The sequence below is a fragment of the Acinonyx jubatus genome, chromosome B3 (assembly GCF_027475565.1).
Source record: "Acinonyx jubatus isolate Ajub_Pintada_27869175 chromosome B3, VMU_Ajub_asm_v1.0, whole genome shotgun sequence".
NCBI classification, from domain to species: domain Eukaryota; kingdom Metazoa; phylum Chordata; class Mammalia; order Carnivora; family Felidae; genus Acinonyx; species Acinonyx jubatus.
In genome coordinates, this window is record NC_069386.1 from 71,325,361 (window position 1) to 71,343,167 (window position 17,807).

The 17,807-nt window shown below is 40.5% G+C and overlaps 1 long non-coding RNA gene and 1 gene segment (V, D, J or C); one reads left to right on the forward strand and one right to left on the reverse strand.

Moving 5' to 3' along the window:
• The first annotated feature begins 871 nt into the window (after nt 1-871).
• On the forward strand, nt 872-2,018 carry LOC113601231 (T cell receptor alpha variable 21-like). The segment is given in 2 exon segments: nt 872-971; nt 1,167-2,018. Coding segments are annotated over 2 exon segments (453 nt in total).
• Nucleotides 2,019-8,538: 6,520 nt separating this feature from the next.
• On the reverse strand, nt 8,539-14,922 carry LOC128315998 (uncharacterized). The gene is made up of 3 exons (XR_008299275.1): nt 13,198-14,922; nt 12,895-13,102; nt 8,539-9,593 (listed from the first exon to the last, which is right to left on the reverse strand). It is a non-coding gene; the product is annotated as an uncharacterized LOC128315998 (long non-coding RNA).
• Nucleotides 14,923-17,807: the final 2,885 nt, after the last annotated feature.

Sequence of the window (17,807 nt, forward strand, 5' to 3'; positions counted from 1 at the left end):
GGGACCACACTTAGATGTAAAATACTCTCATTTGACTGAACGTCAGAGAATTCTCTGCAAGTCAGAAAATTTAAGTTTAATCCCTTTCCGTAACTGTATAGTATCCTAATATAGATGTGCCATAATGTATTGACTAGTTGTAGTGAAGGATATTTAAATTTTTCTACTTTTTTTGCTGCTGCATACAACTTTATACATATTTTCTAAGGGTGATTCTGGAAAAAAATTCTCAGGCAGGTGGAATTTCTGGGATCCAGTAATAGGTAAATAACCCTTGTAAACCTTAATTAGTTTACAGTTCTGCTATGAGAGATGAGTACCCACCTCCTGACATTATCACACACACGAAATATTAATATTATTCATCATTCTTAACTCTTTGCCATCTGATGGGCGAGAAACGATATAAAAGGATTTTTCAAGAAAGTGTGAGTTAAGGGCAACCAGCACTTCTGGACTAAAGTGGCAAGAGGAGGGAGCAGTTATAGGAATCTGAAGAAAGCAGCTACAACTATATAGTAAAAACTTAGATTTCTTCTTTTCTGGTATAAGCATTTATACTCTACACTTTTCTCTATGCGTGGATTTTGCTGCAGTCGATGCATTTGATATTTAAAACGTTGTCATTCAGGAAGAGGAGGAGAAATGACTATTTCTCTGGCAATGCTGGGGTGGCTCCTGAGATGGCACTGTTTCCATTTCCACCTCCTACTCTTGGCAGATCTGTGCGTGTGAGTGTGTGTGTGCGTGCGGGTGAGTGTGTGTGCGTGTGAGCATATGACTTGTCTCTGATTGGCTGGGCTCACCCTGTTTCCTACAGATGCTTGAACATATAAGGTAGCAAAGCAGATTCTTTATCTTTTGAGCCCTTGTCAGTATTACAGACCCAAGAACGAGTTCTCAGTGGCTCTAAGTGACAGAAGGAATGGACAAATCCTTGAGTTTGCTCATCCTTTGGTTACAACTGGACTGTGAGTGAAAGGGATTTGGAAATGGGCAAAGAACAGACAGATCCTGAGCCGTTTCTCCTCAGGGAAGAGAAAGAAAGATAGGGGGCTGTACCGATGTGATGTTCTATGTAGACTGAAAAAGTAAATTGGGAAGTAATTTCCCAGGAATAGTTAGCCGCCAACCCGTCCCTCTCTCTGTGTTCTCTTTCTGAACAGGGGTGAGCAGTAAACAGGAGGTGATGCAGAGTCCGGAAGCTCTGAATGTCCAAGAGGGAGACAGCGTGGTTCTCAACTGCAGTTACACCGGTAGCACTTTTTATTCCCTTCAGTGGTTTAGGCAGGACCCTGGCAAAGGACTCACAGTTCTGTTGTTGATTCAGTCAGCTCAGAGAGAAGAAACAAGTGGAAGAATTAAAGCCTCACTGGATAAACCGTCAAAACACAGTGCTTTATACATTGCAGCTTCTCAGCCCAGTGACTCGGCCACCTACCTCTGTGCTATAGAGGCACAGTGCACAACAGGCTCCTGGCACCAATACCCAAACTCTGCAGCTGGGGCTCCACCCACGTGCCCTATCTTGAAGCTGAGGAATCTTTCTCCATCGAGGGGCTTTCTAAATTGACTCTTTTCCCAGATAGAAGCAATTAACTATGCAAAACCTGATCTATATATGTACACACACATATGTATGTGTATATATGCACATCTATGCGTATGTATACATATATATGCACATATACGTATCTGCACATATGTTTCTGAAGTTACATTTGATCTTTAGATTTTTATCAACTTCAACTTCAATAATAGCTTTGTTGAGATTAATTCACAGGCCAAACAATTCATTCTTTTAAAGTGAATAATTAAGTGGCATCTAGTACATCCACTATGTTGTACAACCACCACCTCTATCTAGTTTCAAAACCTTGTCATCACCCGGAAAGGAAACCACATACCCATTAAGCAGTTGCTTACCATTCTCCCCTCCCCCAATCCCTGGTCACCTGCAGTCTGTCTCTATGGGTTTATTTATTCTGTTCATTTCGCATTAATGGAATTGTACAGCCCTTCATACTTGGCTTCTTTCACTTAGCACCGTGTTCTGGAAGCCCATCCAACACGAGACCAACTGCAAAAAGGCAGATATTCACCCCTAACCAATCACATAGGATGCCCTATCTTTAGTTAACCTGTTCATGTCTTCTCCATTTTTTTCCTTGTTTTGCTAGAAGGTTGTCAGTTTTGCTGATCTTTTTAAAGAACCAGCTCTTTGTTTTATTGATTTTTTTTTACTGTTTTTCCATTTTCAATTTCACTAATTTTTGCCTTTATTATTTCCTTCCTTATGCTTGTTTTGGATTAGTTTTTCTCTTCTTTTTCTGGGTTTTTGAGGTGAGTGCTTAGGTGGTTGATTTGAGACTTTTATTCTTTTCTAATATTTGCATTCAGTGCTATCAATTTCCCTCTTGGCACTACTTGGGCCACGTCCCACAGATTTTGATGTGCTGTACTTTCATTTTCATTCAATTCAGTATACACTTGACTTTCTTTGAGACATTATCTGTGACCCTTAGATTATTAAGAAGTGTGTTGTAGGGCCCCTGGGTGGCTCAGTCAGTTAAGCGTCCAACTCTTGATTTCAGTTCCGGTCATGATTTGGCAATTTGTGAGATCAAGCCCTGAGTCCAGCTCTACGTTGATGTTTGGGCCTGCTTGGGATTCTCTCTCTCCCTCTTTTTCTGCTCCTCCCACGCACAGGCTCATGCTCTTTCACTCTCTCTCTCTCTCTCTCAAAATAAATAAATAAACATTAAAAAGTAAAAGAAGTATGCTGTTTAGTTACCAAGTATTTGGAAATTTTCCTGTTATCTTTCTGTTATTTATTTACAGTTTTATTTCACTGTGGTCAGAGAACATGCTCTTTATGATTTTAATTCTTTTACATCATGTTTGTTGAGGTTTGCTTTATGGCTCAAGATACAGTCTTACTTGGTATGTACTTCATGGGCACTTGAAACCAATGTGTATTCTGCCGTCATTGGCTAGGGTGTTGATGGGTAGAGCTGGCTACTAGATATGGCTGGTTGTGGTGTTACTGAGTTCTTCTACATGCTTGCTGATTTTCTGGCTAGTTGTTCTCTCACTTGTGGAGAGAGGGTATTAAAGTCTCTAACTACAATTGTAGATTTGTCTATTTCTCCCTTTGGTCCTGTCAGTTTTTGTTCCACTCATTCTTCAGCTCTGTTGGTTGGTGCATACACATTTAGGACTGCTATGTCCTCTTGGAAATATATCCTTTTTATCAGTATGTAAGGCTCCTCTCTGTTTCTGGTAATTTTCTTTGTTCAGAAGTCCATCCACTTTATCTGGTATCAATGTAGCCATTTTTCCTTTGATTAATGTTCACATGATATATCTTTCTATCCTTTTACTTTCTTTTTTTTGTGTGTGGGTATGTGATTTGCAGTTTTATTTTTTTTTCAATATATGAAATTTATTGTCAAATTGGTTTCCATACAACACCCAGTGCTCATCCCAAAAGGTGCCCTCCTCAATACCCATCACCCACCCTCCCCTCCCTCCCACCCCCCATCAACCCTCAGTTTGTTCTCAGTTTTTAAGAGTCTCTTATGCTTTGGCTCTCTCCCACTCTAACCTCTTTTTTTTTTCCCCTTCCCCTCCCCCATGGATTTCTGTTAAGTTTCTCAGGATCCACATAAGAGTGAAACCATATGGTATCTGTCTTTCTCTGTATGGCTTATTTCACTTAGCATCACACTCTCCAGTTCCATCCATATTGCTACAAAGGGCCATATTTCGTTCTTTCTCATTGCCCTGTAGTACTCCATTGTGTCTATAAACCACAATTTCTTTATCCATTCATCAGTTGATGGACATTTAGGCTCTTTCCATAATTTGGCTATTGTTGAGAGTGCTGCTCTAAACATTGGGGTACAAGTGCCCCTATGCATCAGTACTCCTGTATCCCTTGAGTAAATTCCTAGCAGTGCTATTGCTGGGTCATAGGGTACGTCTATTTTTAATTTTCTGAGGAAACTCCACACTGTTTTCCAGAGCGGCTGCACCAATTTGCATTCCCACCAACAGTGCAAGAGGGTTCCTGTTTCTCTACATCCTCTCCAGCATCTATAGTCTCCTGATTTGTTCATTTTGGCGACTCTGACTGGCGTGAGGTGATATCTGAGTGTGGTTTTGATTTGTATTTCCCTGATGAGGAGCGACGTTGAGCATCTTTTCATGTGCCTGTTGGCCATCCGGATGTCTTCTTTAGAGAAGTGTCTATTCATGTTTTCTGCCCATTTCTTCACTGGGTTATTTGTTTTTTGGGTGTGGAGTTTGGTGAGCTCTTTATAGATTTTGGATACTAGCCCTTTGTCCGATATATCATTTGCAAATATCTTTTCCCATTCCATTGTATGCCTTTTAGTTTTGTTGGTTGCTTCCTTTGCTGTGCAGAAGCTTTTTATCTTCATAAGGTCCCAGTAATTCATTTTTGCTTTTAATTCCCTTGCCTTTGGGGATGTGTCAAGTAAGAGATTGCTACAGCTGAGGTCAGAGAGGTCTTTTCCTGCTCTCTCCTCCAGGGTTTTGATGGTTTCCTGTCTCACATTCAGGTCCTTTATCCATTTTGAGTTTATTTTTGTGAATGGTGTGAGAAAGTGGTCTAGTTTCAACCTTCTGCATGTTGCTGTCCAGTTCTCCCAGCACCATTTGTTAAAGAGACTGTCTTTTTTCCATTGGATGTTCTTTCCTGCTTTGTCAAAGATGAGTTGGCCATACGTTTCTGGGTCTAGTTCTGGGGTTTCTATTCTATTCCATTGGTCTATGTGTCTGTTTTTGTGCCAATACCATGCTGTCTTGATGGTGACAGCTTTGCAGTAGAGGCTAAAGTCTGGGATTGTGATGCCTCCTGCTTTGGTCTTCTTCCTCAAAATCACTTTGGCTATTCGGGGCCTTTTGTGGTTCCATATGAATTTTAGGATTGCTTATTCTAGTTTCGAGAAGAATGCTGGTGCAATTTTGATTGGGATTGCATTGAATGTGTAGATAGCTTTGGGTAGTATTGACATTTTGACAATATTTATTCTTCCAATCCAAGAGCAGGGAATGTCTTTCCATTTCTTTATATCTTCTTCAATTACCTTTATAAGCTTTCTATAGTTTTCAGCATACAGATCTTTTACATCTTTGGTTAGATTTATTCCTAGGTATTTTATGCTTCTTGGTGCAATTGTGAATGGGATCAGTTTCTTTATTTGTCTTTCTGTTGCTTCATTGTTAGTGTATAAGAATGCAACTGATTTCTGTACATTGATTTTGTATCCTGCAACTTTGCTAAATTCATGTATCAGTTCTAGCAGACTTTTGGTGGAGTCTATCGGATTTTCCTTGTATAGTATCATGTCATCTGCAAAAAGTGAAAGCTTGACTTCATCTTTGCCAATTTTGATGTCTTTGATTTCCTTTTGTTGTCTGATTGCTGATGCTAGCACTTCCAACACTATGTTAAACAACAGCGGTGAGAGTGGGCATCCCTGTCATGTTCCTGATCTCAGGGAAAAAGCTCTCAGTTTTTCCCCATTGAGGATGATGTTAGCTGTGGGCATTTCATAAATGGCTCTTATGATGTTTAAGTATGTTCCGTCTATCCCGACTTTCTCAAGGGTTTTTATTAAGAAAGGTTGCTGAATTTTGTCAAAGGCCTTTTCTGTATCAATTGACAGTATCATATGGTTCTTATCTTTTCTTTTATTAATGTGATGTATCACGTTGATTGATTTGCGAATGTTGAATCAGCCCTGCATCCCAGGAATGAATCCCACTTGATCATGGTGAATAATTCTTTTTTTTTTTTAATTTTTTTTTTAACATTTATTTATTTTTGAGACAGAGAGAGACAGAGCATGAATGGGGTAGGGGCAGAGAGAGAGGGAGACACAGAATCGGAAGCAGGCTGCAGGCTCTGAGCCATCAGCCCAGAGCCCGACGCGGGGCTCGAAATCGCGGACCGCAAGATCCTGACCTGAGCTGAAGTCGGACGCTTAACCGACTGAGCCACCCAGGCTCCCCGAATAATTCTTTTTATATGCTGTTGAATTCGATTTGCTAATATCTTATTGAGAATTTTTGCATCCATATTCATCAGGGATATTGGCCTGTAGTTCTCTTATTTTACTGGGTCTCTGTCTGGTTTGGGAATAAAAGTAATACTGGCTTCATAGAATGCGTCTGGAAGTTTTCCTTCCCTTTATATTTCTTGGAATAGCTTGAGAAGGATAGGTATTATCTCTGCTTTAAACATCTGGTAGAACTCCCCTGGGAAGCCATCTGGTCCTGGACTCTTATTGGTTGGGAGATTTTTGATAACCGATTCAATTTCTTCGCTGGTTATGGGTCTGTTCAAGCTTTCTATTTCCTCCTGTTTGAGTTTGGGAAGAGTGTGGGTGTTTAGGAATTTGTCCATTTCTTCCAGGTTGTCCAATTTGTTGGCATATAATTTTTCATAGTATTCCCTGATAATTGTATCTCTGAGGGATTGGTTGTAATAATTCCATTTTCATTCATGATTTTATCTAGTGGGTCATCTCCCTTTTCTTTTTGAGAAGCCTGGCTAGAGGTCTGTCAATTTTGTTTATTTTTCAAAAAACCAACTCTTGGTTTCGTTGATCTGCTCTACAGTTTTTTTAGATTCTATATTGTTTATTTCTGCTCTGATCTTTATTATTTCTCTTCTTCTGCTGGGTTTAGGCTGCCTTTGCTGTTCTGCTTCTATTTCATTTAGGTGTGCTGTTAGATTTTGTATTTGGGATTTTTCTTGTTTCTGGAGATAGGCCTGGATTGCAATGTATTTTCCTCTCAGGACTGCCTTTGCTGCATCCCAAAGCATTTGGATTGTTGTATTTTCATTTTCATTTGTTTCCATATATTTTTTAATTTCTTCTCTAATTGCCTGGTTGACCCACTCATTCTTTAGTAGGGTGTTCTTTAACCTCCATGCTTTTGGAGGTTTTCCAGACTTTTTCCTGTGGTTGATTTCAAGCTTCATAGCATTGTGGTCTGAAAGTATGCATGGTATAATTTCAATTCTTGTATACTTATGAAGGGCTGTTTTGTGATCCAGTATATGATCTGTCTTGGAGAATGTTCCATGTGCACTCGAGAAGAAAGTATATTCTGTTGCTTTGGGATGCAGAGTTCTAAATATATCTGTCAAGTCCATCTGATCCAATGTATCATTCAGGGCCCTTGTTTCTTTATTGACCGTGTGTCTAGATGATCTATCCATTTCTGTAAGTGGAGTGGTAAAGTCCCCTGCAATTACCACATTCTTATCAATAAGGTTGCTTATGTTTATGAGTAATTGTTTTATATATTTGGGGGCTCCCATATTCGGTGCATAGACATTTATAACTGTTAGCTCTTCCTGATGGATAAACCCTGTAATTATTATATAATGCCCTTCTTCATCTCTTGTTACAGCCTTTAATTTGAAGTCTAGTTTGTCTGATATAAGTATGGCTACTCCAGCTTTCTTTTGGCTTCCAGTAGCATGATAAATAGTTCTCCATCCCCTCACTCTCAATCTAAAGGTGTCCTCAGGTCTAAAATGAGTCTCTTGTAGACAGCAAATAGATGGGTTTTGTTTTTTTATCCATTCTGATACCCTATGTCTTTTGGTTAGCGCATTTAGTCCATTTACATTTATAGAAAGATATGGGTTTAGAATCATTGTGATGTCTGTATGTTTTACGCTTGTAGCGATGTCTCTGGTACTTTGTCTCACAGGATTCCCCTTAGGATCTCTTGTAGGGCTGGTTTAGTGGTGACGAATTCCTTCAGTTTTTGTTTGGGAAGACCTTTATCTCTCCTTCTATTCTAAATGACAGACTTGCTGGATAAAGAATTCTCTGCTGCATATTTTTTTCTGTTCATCACATTGAAGATCTCCTTCCATGCCTTTCTGGCCTGCCAAGTTTCAAAAGAGAGATCAGTCACGAGTCTTATAGGTCTCCCTTTATATGTGAGGGCACGTTTACCCCTTGCTGCTTTCAGAATTTTCTCTTTATCCTTGTATTTTGCCAGTTTCACTATGATATGTCGTGCAGAAGATCGATTCAAGTTACGTCTGAAGGGAGTTCTCTGTGCCTCTTGGATTTAAATGCCTTTTTCCTTCCCCAGTTCAGGAACGTTCTCAGCTATTATTTCTTCAAGTACACCTTCAGCACCTTTCCCTCTCTCTTCCTCCTCTGGGATACCAATTATGCGTATATTATTTCTTTTTAATGTATCACTTAGTTCTCTAATTTTCCCCTCATACTCCTGGATTTTTTTATCTCTCTTTTTCTCAGCTTCCTCTTTTTCCATAATTTTATCTTCTAGTTCATCTATTCTCTCCTCTGCGTCTTCAATCCGAGCCGTGGACGTTTCCATTTTATTTTGCATCTCGTTTAAAGCGTTTTTCAGTTCCTCCTGACTGTTCCTTAGTCCCTTGGTCTCTGTACCAAGAGATTCTCTGCTGTCCTCTATACTGTTTTCAAGCCCAGCGATTAATTTCATGACTATTATTCTAAATTCACTTTCTGTTATATTGTTTAAATCATTTTTGATCAGTTCATTAGCTGTTGTTATTTCCTGGACGTTTTTCTGAGGGGAATTCTTCTGTTTGGTCATTTTGGCTAGTCCCTGGAGTGGTGCGGACCTGCAGGGCACTTCCCCTGTGCTGTGGTGTATAACTGGAGTTGGTGGGTGGGGCCGCAGTCAGACCTGATGTCTGCCCCCAGCCCACCGCTGGGGCCACAGTCAGACTGGTGTGTGCCTTCTCTTCCCCTCTCCTAGGGGTGGGATTCAGTGTGGGGTGGCGTGGCCCGTCTGGGCTACTTGCACACTGCCAGGCTTGTGGTGCTGGGGATCTGGTGTATTAGCTGGGGTGGGTAGGCAAGGTGCTCGGGGGCAGGAGGGGCAGGCTTAGCTCGTTTCTCCTTAGGTGATCCACTTCAGGAGGGGCCCTGTGGCAGCAGGAGGGAGTCAGGCCCGCTGCCGGAGGGGTGGCTCCGCAGAAGCACAGCGCTGGGTGTTTGCGCAGAGCGATCAAGTTCCCTGGCAGGAACCGGTTCCCTTTGGGATTTTCGCTGGGGGATGGGCGAGGGAGATGGTGCTGGCGAGTGCCTTTGTTCCCCGCCAAACTGAGCTCTGTCATCCTGGGGCTCAGCAACTCTCCCTCCCTTTGTCCTCCAGCCTTCCCGCTTTCTGAGCAGAGCTGTTAACTTATGACCTCCCAGATGCTAAGTCCCGCTTGCTGTCAGAACACACTCCGTCCGGCCCCTCCGCTTTTGCAAGCCAGACTCGGGGGCTCTGCTTGGTCAGCGAGCCGCCCCTCCACCCTGGCTCCCTCCCGCCAGTCTGTGGAGCGCGCACCGCCTCGCCGCCCTTCCTACCCTCTTCCGTGGGCCTCTCGTCTGCGCTTGGCTCCGGAGACTCCGTTCTGCTAATCCTCTGGTGGTTTTCTGGGTTATTTAGGCAGGTGTAGGTGGAATCTAAGTGATCAGCAGGACGCACGGTGAGCCCAGCGTCCTCCTACGCCGCCATCTTCCTAGTCCTCTATCCTTTTACTTTCAATATGCCTATGTAATTTAAAATGAGTTTAAAAAAATAATAAAATAAAATGAGTTGCCTGTAGACAGTTATAGTTGGGTCATGTTTTTTAATCCACTTCCTATTTTAACTGTCTTTTCATGGATAGAACAATCTCTGTGTCATAACTGATGTATTTATACAATTTGCATTTAATGTCATTGATGTTTTGTGGCTTAATCTTCCAGTCTATTTATTTGTTCTTTTTTTCTCACTATTTTTTTGTTTTCCTGTGTTTTTTCCTTTTAATCTCTGTGAGTCAATTGGCATTTTTCTAGAATTCAATTTTAATTTATCTATGGTGTTTTTGATGTATCTCCCTGTATAGCTTTTTAAAAGGATTGTTCTGGGTATTACACTGTCATATACATAACACAGTCTACTAGTGATGCCATGTCACCAATTTGAATGAAGTATAAAAACAGCGCCTCCTTTTTACATCCACTTATCTTCCCATATTCATAATTTTCTTTAATATTTCCCCTATATATGCTTGAATATCATTAAACAGTGTTATAATTTTTCCCTGACCCATTAAACTTAATTTAGGAAACTCAAGAGAAAAAGGAAAGCTTTATGTATTTACCCTTCTTTTTGATTACTGTGTTCTTTCTTCCCTCCTGATATTTTAAGATTCCCTCTTTCACCATTTTTGTAAATCTGTTCTGGATTTGACAGCTCTTCTCTTCTCTTGCAGCCATTCAGCCTTCTTGATACTTCTTGATACAGTGCACCTCATTATTGCTAGGTGGGAGTTGCAGCTCCCATGGTCTCCACGGTCGCTAGGCAGGGGTGGCCTTGTAACTACTGGGCAATAGTGAACTAGGCCTGAACTAGGTCGCTACTAGACCACTCCGGTGGGGAAGAGGAAAGGCTCTCCATTGTTCCCAGTGGTGGTGCAAGTCCAGCTCCCCACAGAGTTGCCCTCACACTCAGGGAACATAGTAAAACTCATTACCAGAAGGCAGGATTTACAGTTCCCATTCTCTACTTGGCCTTCCTGACACTACATCAGGAGAGATGCTAAAGGTGCCTCTGTGTTTGCAGGGCAGTAGTCTAGGCTCCCCACCTGGCATTTGATTGTGTTAGTGTGCATGGGGCTGCAGTTTTTTTCTGGGATGTGTGTCGGGAATACAACGATTGTTGTCTAACCATGCTCTGTCTTGCTAAACAAGACCGTTTTCTGATCCTTTGAGTAGAGAGAGCAGCAGGGTTTTTTGGAGGGTCTTTTCAAAGTAGTGTTCTCTATAATATTTAGACCTTTTCACCTGGAAGAGCCACGAAGTTCCCTTTAGGGTGTTGAGAATTTGGCAAGGTTTGCAACAGAATGATCGGCAGTGTGAAGATAAGGTGTGTGGCCCATATAGAAGATTTCTGTTTTGCCAGCTAGGATTCATCCCTGCTTTTCTTTTTAGTAACTATACCTCATATTTGTTTTGAGGCACAGCTCCTCTTCCCTTCTTAGTACACATGATTTAGGTGAGGTTCTAATTTTGGGTCTAGTGATGGAGTCCAGGCTGATCAGTGGACTGAGTCCCTCTTGACCCGGATTCTCAACTTGAGAGCCCATTGGAACAGCTTTGGAGCTTAAAAGAGCACTGATACCTGGGTCCATCTCAGGCAATTAAATCAGACCTCCTCGGGCCTGAAACACTGGAACATTGGGTTTCTTTCTTTCTTTCTTTCTTTCTTTCTTTCTTTCTTTCTTCCTTCTTTCTTCCTTCCTTCCTTCCTTTTTCTCTTTCTTTCTGTCTTTCTCTCTCTCTCTCTCTTTCTTTCTTTCTTTCTTCTCTCTTTCTCTCTTCCTTCCTTCTTCCTTCTCTTCCTTTCTTTCTTTCTTTCTTTCTTTCTTTCTTTCTTTCTTTCTTTCTTTCCCGTTGTCCCAGATTCTAATGTGCAACAATGTTGACAACTAGATTCAGATACAGTTATTGGTGCAGGTGAAGGCTGTGGCTCAAGACTTGATAATTAGCATAATTCCATATATCTAACGGCCTGTGTGTGTGTGTGTGTGTGTGTGTAACACAAGCTGGAAAGCTTTTTTTTAAAGCTTTTTTTTTTCATGTTTATTTAGAAAGAGAGAGAGAGCAGAGAAGGGACAGCAAGGAGGACAGAGGATCTAAAGCAGGCTCCATGCTGACAGCCAGGAGCTGATAAGGGGCTCGAACTCATGAACTGTGAGATCATAACCTGAGCCAGAAGTTGGACACTCAACAGACTGAGCCACCCAGGTGCCCCAAGCTGGGAAGCTTTTTAAAGTGAGAAGCACAATCTCAAGATAGGAGAGCAAGTGAGCCCGAGCCGGAGAGACCGTGTTTCCATGTTGTCAGCTTCCTCAACTCCAAATCCGGAAGGAGACAAAAAGAAAACCCGGTAAACTCACCGTGTTGTTCTTTCTCAGTTCTCAAAGTCCCTAGCTGTTCTGACTTCTCTCCACCTTTTGGTTTTGTTTTGTTTTATACATAATGTACATGGATTTTAATTGTATAGTACTTAGAGAAAAGTATAACTCTTCCATGTTCCCAATAGTGAAAGCGCATGCCTTTAATTTTTGGAACAAGTTTGTAACATTGTGTAATTGTCTGAGCTTGCTTTTCATGCAGGTCATATTTCTAAACTTATCGCGTTATATATTTCTGCATTCAAACATAGATTTGAAACAAACAATAATAGTACAATGGTTGTGGAGAGAAACATAATATTGAGTTATTCTATTTTGTTATTTTATGAGACCATTGATAGTTTCTATTTGTGTTTAAAATATAAAACAGAGAGTGAACACTATAAGGGATAATATATTTTTTTTAATGTTTATTTTTGAGAGACAGAGCGAGAGAGCACAAGCAGGGATGGGACAGAGAGAGAGAGGGAAAAGAGAACCCCAAGCAGGTTCTGCACTGCCAGTACAGAGCCCAAGGTGGGGTTCGATCCCAGGAACCATGAGATCACGACCTGAACCAAAATCAAGAGTCGGATGCTTAACCGACTGAGCCACTGAGGTGCCCCAGAAGGGGTAATATTTTTAAGTGCCAATTTAAGTCATAAATAAATGATTTATTGAATTTGAATAATATTCTAAACACTGAAATATCTTCTTTATTAAGTTGTTCATTATTTACATTAAAAACTAAAGAATGCACCAAGAACATGTCTTTTCCTAAATATACCATGATAATTATGAAACATTTTTGTGTAGTAAAAAGAGTCTTAAACTTTATTTGATCCAGATGTCAAATAAGCTAGCCATGCCACTAGTCATTAACCAGAACTTTTCCATCTCTGAAGCCCTACCTTCTCAGATGACAATCATCTGTTTTGATTGTCCTCATGAAGTTACTCTCACCAAATCTTTTCTTTAATAACATCTGTTCCTCCAGTTCCTTCATAGTCTTCTGTCTCATCTGCTATTTTCTCTTCCTTCTCATCCAACATTCTCCAGGACATATTTCTTCAACTTCTTCGTGCTGGTATTCTCATCTCACTCTGTCCACCTGTTATTCTACGACACTTGTATTAGTCATGGTTCTCCAGAGAAATGAAATTAATAGGAGATAGATAGATAGATAGATAGACTCATTATAGGAATTGGCTCACTCATTAGAGAGGCCAAGAAGTCCCAAAGTCTGCCATCTGCAAGCTGGAAGACCAAGAAAGCCGGTGGTATAATTCCCTCCATGTCCAAAGGCCTGAGAACCAGGATCTCCATGGTCTGACAGCAGAAAAAGATGGATGTTCCAGCTCATGAAGAGAGAAAAGGGTAAGAGGGAGACAATTTGTTCTTTCTCCATCTTTCTGTTCCATTCAGACCCCCAGTGGACTAGACAATACCTGCCCACACTAGTGAGAGGAGATCTCTTTGGTCATTCCACTCAGTCAAATAATCTCACTCTATAATCTTATTTTTTTCTGCCACTGATTCCTTTTCATCATTTCAAATATTTAAGCTTTCTCATCTTAAAAAATAATTTAACACTCTCCAAACCCATACGTGCCTCTCCTGCCTCCAATCCACTAATCTCTCCTGGAAATTCTCACAGACATGCAGAAAGAATGTTTTACCAGCTATCTGGGCATCCCTCAGGCCAGTTAAGTTGACACAAAATTAACCATCACAACACATCTGGTAAATTCCACTTCTGGACCAATCTTCCCTCTTAGTCATATTGCTTAACTGATGAGCATAGCTGGTAAAAATCACATAGCTATACTGAAGATTGTCTCCATATAGTCACAGCTTTTAACATCAATTGTACATGAAACAGTGCATGAAAATATTTTGTTTCTATAATCTGTTATCATTCCATACTCTACAATATCTCCCTTGAAGCTCTACTCTGCCAAAACAGCATATCCACCACCTTTTGATTATCCATGGTAGGTGACCATAAAGATAATTAATATCATTAAATGATATCATTGATATCATCTTCAACTTTCTGCATCCCAACTAAAACTTTGCTTTTATACATATAATTTACCTTACTTCCTGTAATGATGTGAAAGGTAGCCCTCTTACTTTTAAACAGACAGTATCCTGTGCCCAAACTCTTCTCCCATATCATTCTGTCTCAATTCTCTGGCACCTCAGCCCACTGATTATCCAAACTCCATAATCTTATTATTTTTTTTTTTTTGCCACCGATTCCTTTTCATCAATTAAAATATTTAAGCTTTCTCATCTTAAAAAATAATTTAACACTCCCCCCCCAAGCCCATACACGTCTCTCCTGCCACCAATCCACTTCTTGGCTCCCTGTTCCTTTACTGTAGCCTCAATCATAACTGCTTTCACTTTGTCTCCTGTCTTTCACTCCACACCTCCATGCATCTTGGCTTTTGTCCCAACCCTTTTTAAAATCTGTTTTCTCAGAAGTCATCAATGACCTTCATCTTTAAATCCAAAAGATATGTTTAAGTTGCATTAAAACACTAGGCCAATATTTCTCAAATTTTAATGTGCACATGAATCATTAAAATGAAGATTCTGGCTTAGGAAATTTGGGTAGTGTCTGAGATCACGCAATTCAGAATAGCCCCCGGTGATGCCAATGCTGCTTAACCTACAGACCACATTTAGAGCAGCCACTTTCTGCAGTCTTAGCTACTCATTCACTCATTCCTTTTTTGAAATCTTTCTCTCTCTGACCCTCTGCACTCCCATTTAAAAATTCAAGATCTGGGGGCACCTGTGGCTCAGTTGGCTAAGTGTCTGACTTCATTCAGCTCATGTCATGATCTCACAGTTTGTGAGTTCAAGCCCTGCATCGGGCTCTGTGCTGGCAGCCTGGAGCCTGCTTGGGATTCTGTGTCTCCCTCTCTCTCTCTCTGCCCCTCCCCCGCTTGCACTCTGTCTCTCTCTCTCTCTCAAAAGTAATAAACATTAAATAAACAAATAATAAATAAAAGTAAAAAATAAATTCAAGATCTGGGAGATCTTTTGCAGTGTCCTTTTATACTATTCTTTGATTATTCCACATCGTGAGCATTCCTCCTGCTGTAGGCCCTCTTTTCTTCTCAATATGTGCCCTCTCCTTTGGAAATTCCATCTGCCCCTATGGCCTCAATTGTCATTTCAGCAGCCTGACTACTCAGGCTAGACATAAGACTCTGCTAATGGTCCATTAACAAGTCTTTGCTTCCTTAAAGACCTGATGGTCTACTGTTGGCAACTTTCTGGAGTTTAAAACTATATTGCACCTTCCTGGCTGGTTCCAATCCATTTTTATGGTTTTACTGACTACTGTTACCATATCTGTGCACTCCATTCTATATAAACTTGATTCCTTACCTTTGTGGCGGATGCTTTTGCTTATGCTTTCCTTTGGTGTGAAATGGCTTTACCCAGTTGTATCTATTAAGGTTTTTCTTAACTTCTTGCTGATTGGTCCCAAATTTTTTACATTTATGGGGATAATGTATAACTCATAATACACCAGTAAAATGAAGACATTAACAACTGTGGTAGGCAAATTCTAAGATGGTACCTAAGATTTCTGATCTCTGGTGTACATACCCTATATAATCTCCTCCCCTTGAATGTGGGCAGGACCTACAATATGACGGATGTCACTTGTACGACCAAGTTATGTTAATGGCAAAGGTAAAGAGACTTTGCAGATGTAATTAAAGCCCTTAATCAGTTTGATTTTGAGTTCATCAAAAGACAGAATATCCTTTGGTGGGCTTGTTACAATCAGGTGTGCTTGACACAAGAGGGCTTAGGTTTTCCTGAGATCAGAGAGCTTCTCCTGCTAGGCTTGAAGAAGCAAGCTGCTATGAGTTCTACAACTACAAGAAAATGAATTCTGCCAACAACTACTTGAGCTGAAAGAGGGCCCCCACACCTCAGACAAGACAGCAATCTTGGTTGACTTCTTGATTGTAGACTTGTGAGATCTTGCTTAACTGTACCCAGACTTCTGACCCACAGAATATGTGAGATAAAAAATGGGTGTTGTTCTAAGTCACAGAGCTCATGGTAGTTTGGTACATAGCAATAGAAAAGTAACACAGACTTAATAAACTGGTTAATAAGTATCATCAGTTCATAGTATTTAGGGTTTGTTACAGCATAAGAAAACTTGAAATGTAATGAAATCTTACAGTACACAGTGACTTAATAGATGTTTTACAAAATTTGACTATAGTCCTAAAAATTTATGTAGCATTATCACAATGCACTGTGAATTAAAATTTGTGTGTGTGTGTGATCAACATGCTGAGAGTAAAGACTGAATTATCTTTATTTTTACTATATAGGAAATATTGCAAATTTATTGTCAAATGAAGAAACAACTAAAAAGTATGGAGTCAAAAGAAAAAGAAAAAGTATTAAATAAATGTATGAGGGAAATACGCAGTTTTCTAGATTTTATGATATTTGTGGCCTTTGTTTAATATAATTTGTAATTTGTTGTGATTTTCTTTCTCATTCTAAAAAATTATTTTGTGCCCGATTTTTTATTCAAAATTTTCTGTTCTTTTATAAAACCCCCCCCCATTTTATAAGTTTCAGGGCCTGCAAAACATAAATCCTCTGGACACAACCATAATGCTTTGAAATTCACCTATAGACAGACGGTCAGGAACAAGTCGGAAAGGTTCACAAAAAAATGTGAATGTCTCCTTAGCTCTGTTTCGCCCCTAGAGGGCACTGTTGCCTAAATTCAAAATGGCTTTTCTGTAAAAGATCAGAATAAGCTCCCAAAAACCTTCTGTCCTTACACTTTAAAGAGGTGTTCTGTCGGCATTTTTTAGACAGTGACATATAAAGAATCTCAGACAACAGGGGCAGACAGTTTTGCCCGGACATCTCTTAGCATCTCTTAGCCTGGACTGTTAGCATCTTTTCCTAACAGTCCCAAAGAAAAAGGAATCTAAATCTATCATTCCTCCTCAACCTCAGAGCAATCTGGATTCAAGTCCCCTCGGTCATCAGATTTCATTTGTGTGTGAGGAACTTCCCAGAAAGAAAACTCTCTGGTTCTTCACTGCTTGGCCATGACCTTGGTGTTCATCTTGACGCTTGGGGTGCTTCTGTTCCTGAGTGAGTAACATTCCATTTAATTCCCTTGTCCACAAGTAAAACATTGTTCTGGTTTGATTCTGAATATAGACCTTTTGCTTTAGTGGAGTTCATTGACTCAGCACTAATGTTTCAGGAGGAACTGGAGCCCAGTCACTGACCCAAACTGACGGCCACATCACTGTCTCTGAAGGAGCCCGTCTGGAGCTGAGTTGTAACTATTCCTCTAGTGGAACTACTTATCTCTTCTGGTATGTGCAGCACCCCAACCAAGGACTCCAGCTTCTCCTCAAGTACTTTTCAGGGCCATCAGATGCCCTAGTTCAAGGCATCAAAGGTTTCGAGGCTGAATTTAAGAAGAGTGAAAAGGCCTTCCACCTGAAGAAACACTCAGCCCATTGGAGCGACTCGGCCAAGTACTTCTGTGCTGTGAGTGACACAGCGCCTGGGACTACAGGGGGAGCTGAACACAAACCTTCTGAGACACTGTAACTTAAAGGACTCAGGGTCTCAGCCTGAGTTGTTTTCAGGAAGTTGACATGTTCTGTAAAAGAACATGTCCCCCTGCCTGTTTTTATATTATTTTTGTTTCCCTTCCCTTATGTTCATCTGTTTTGTCTCTTAAAGTCCTCATATGAGTGAAGTCATATGACATTTGTCTTTCTCTGACTGACTAACT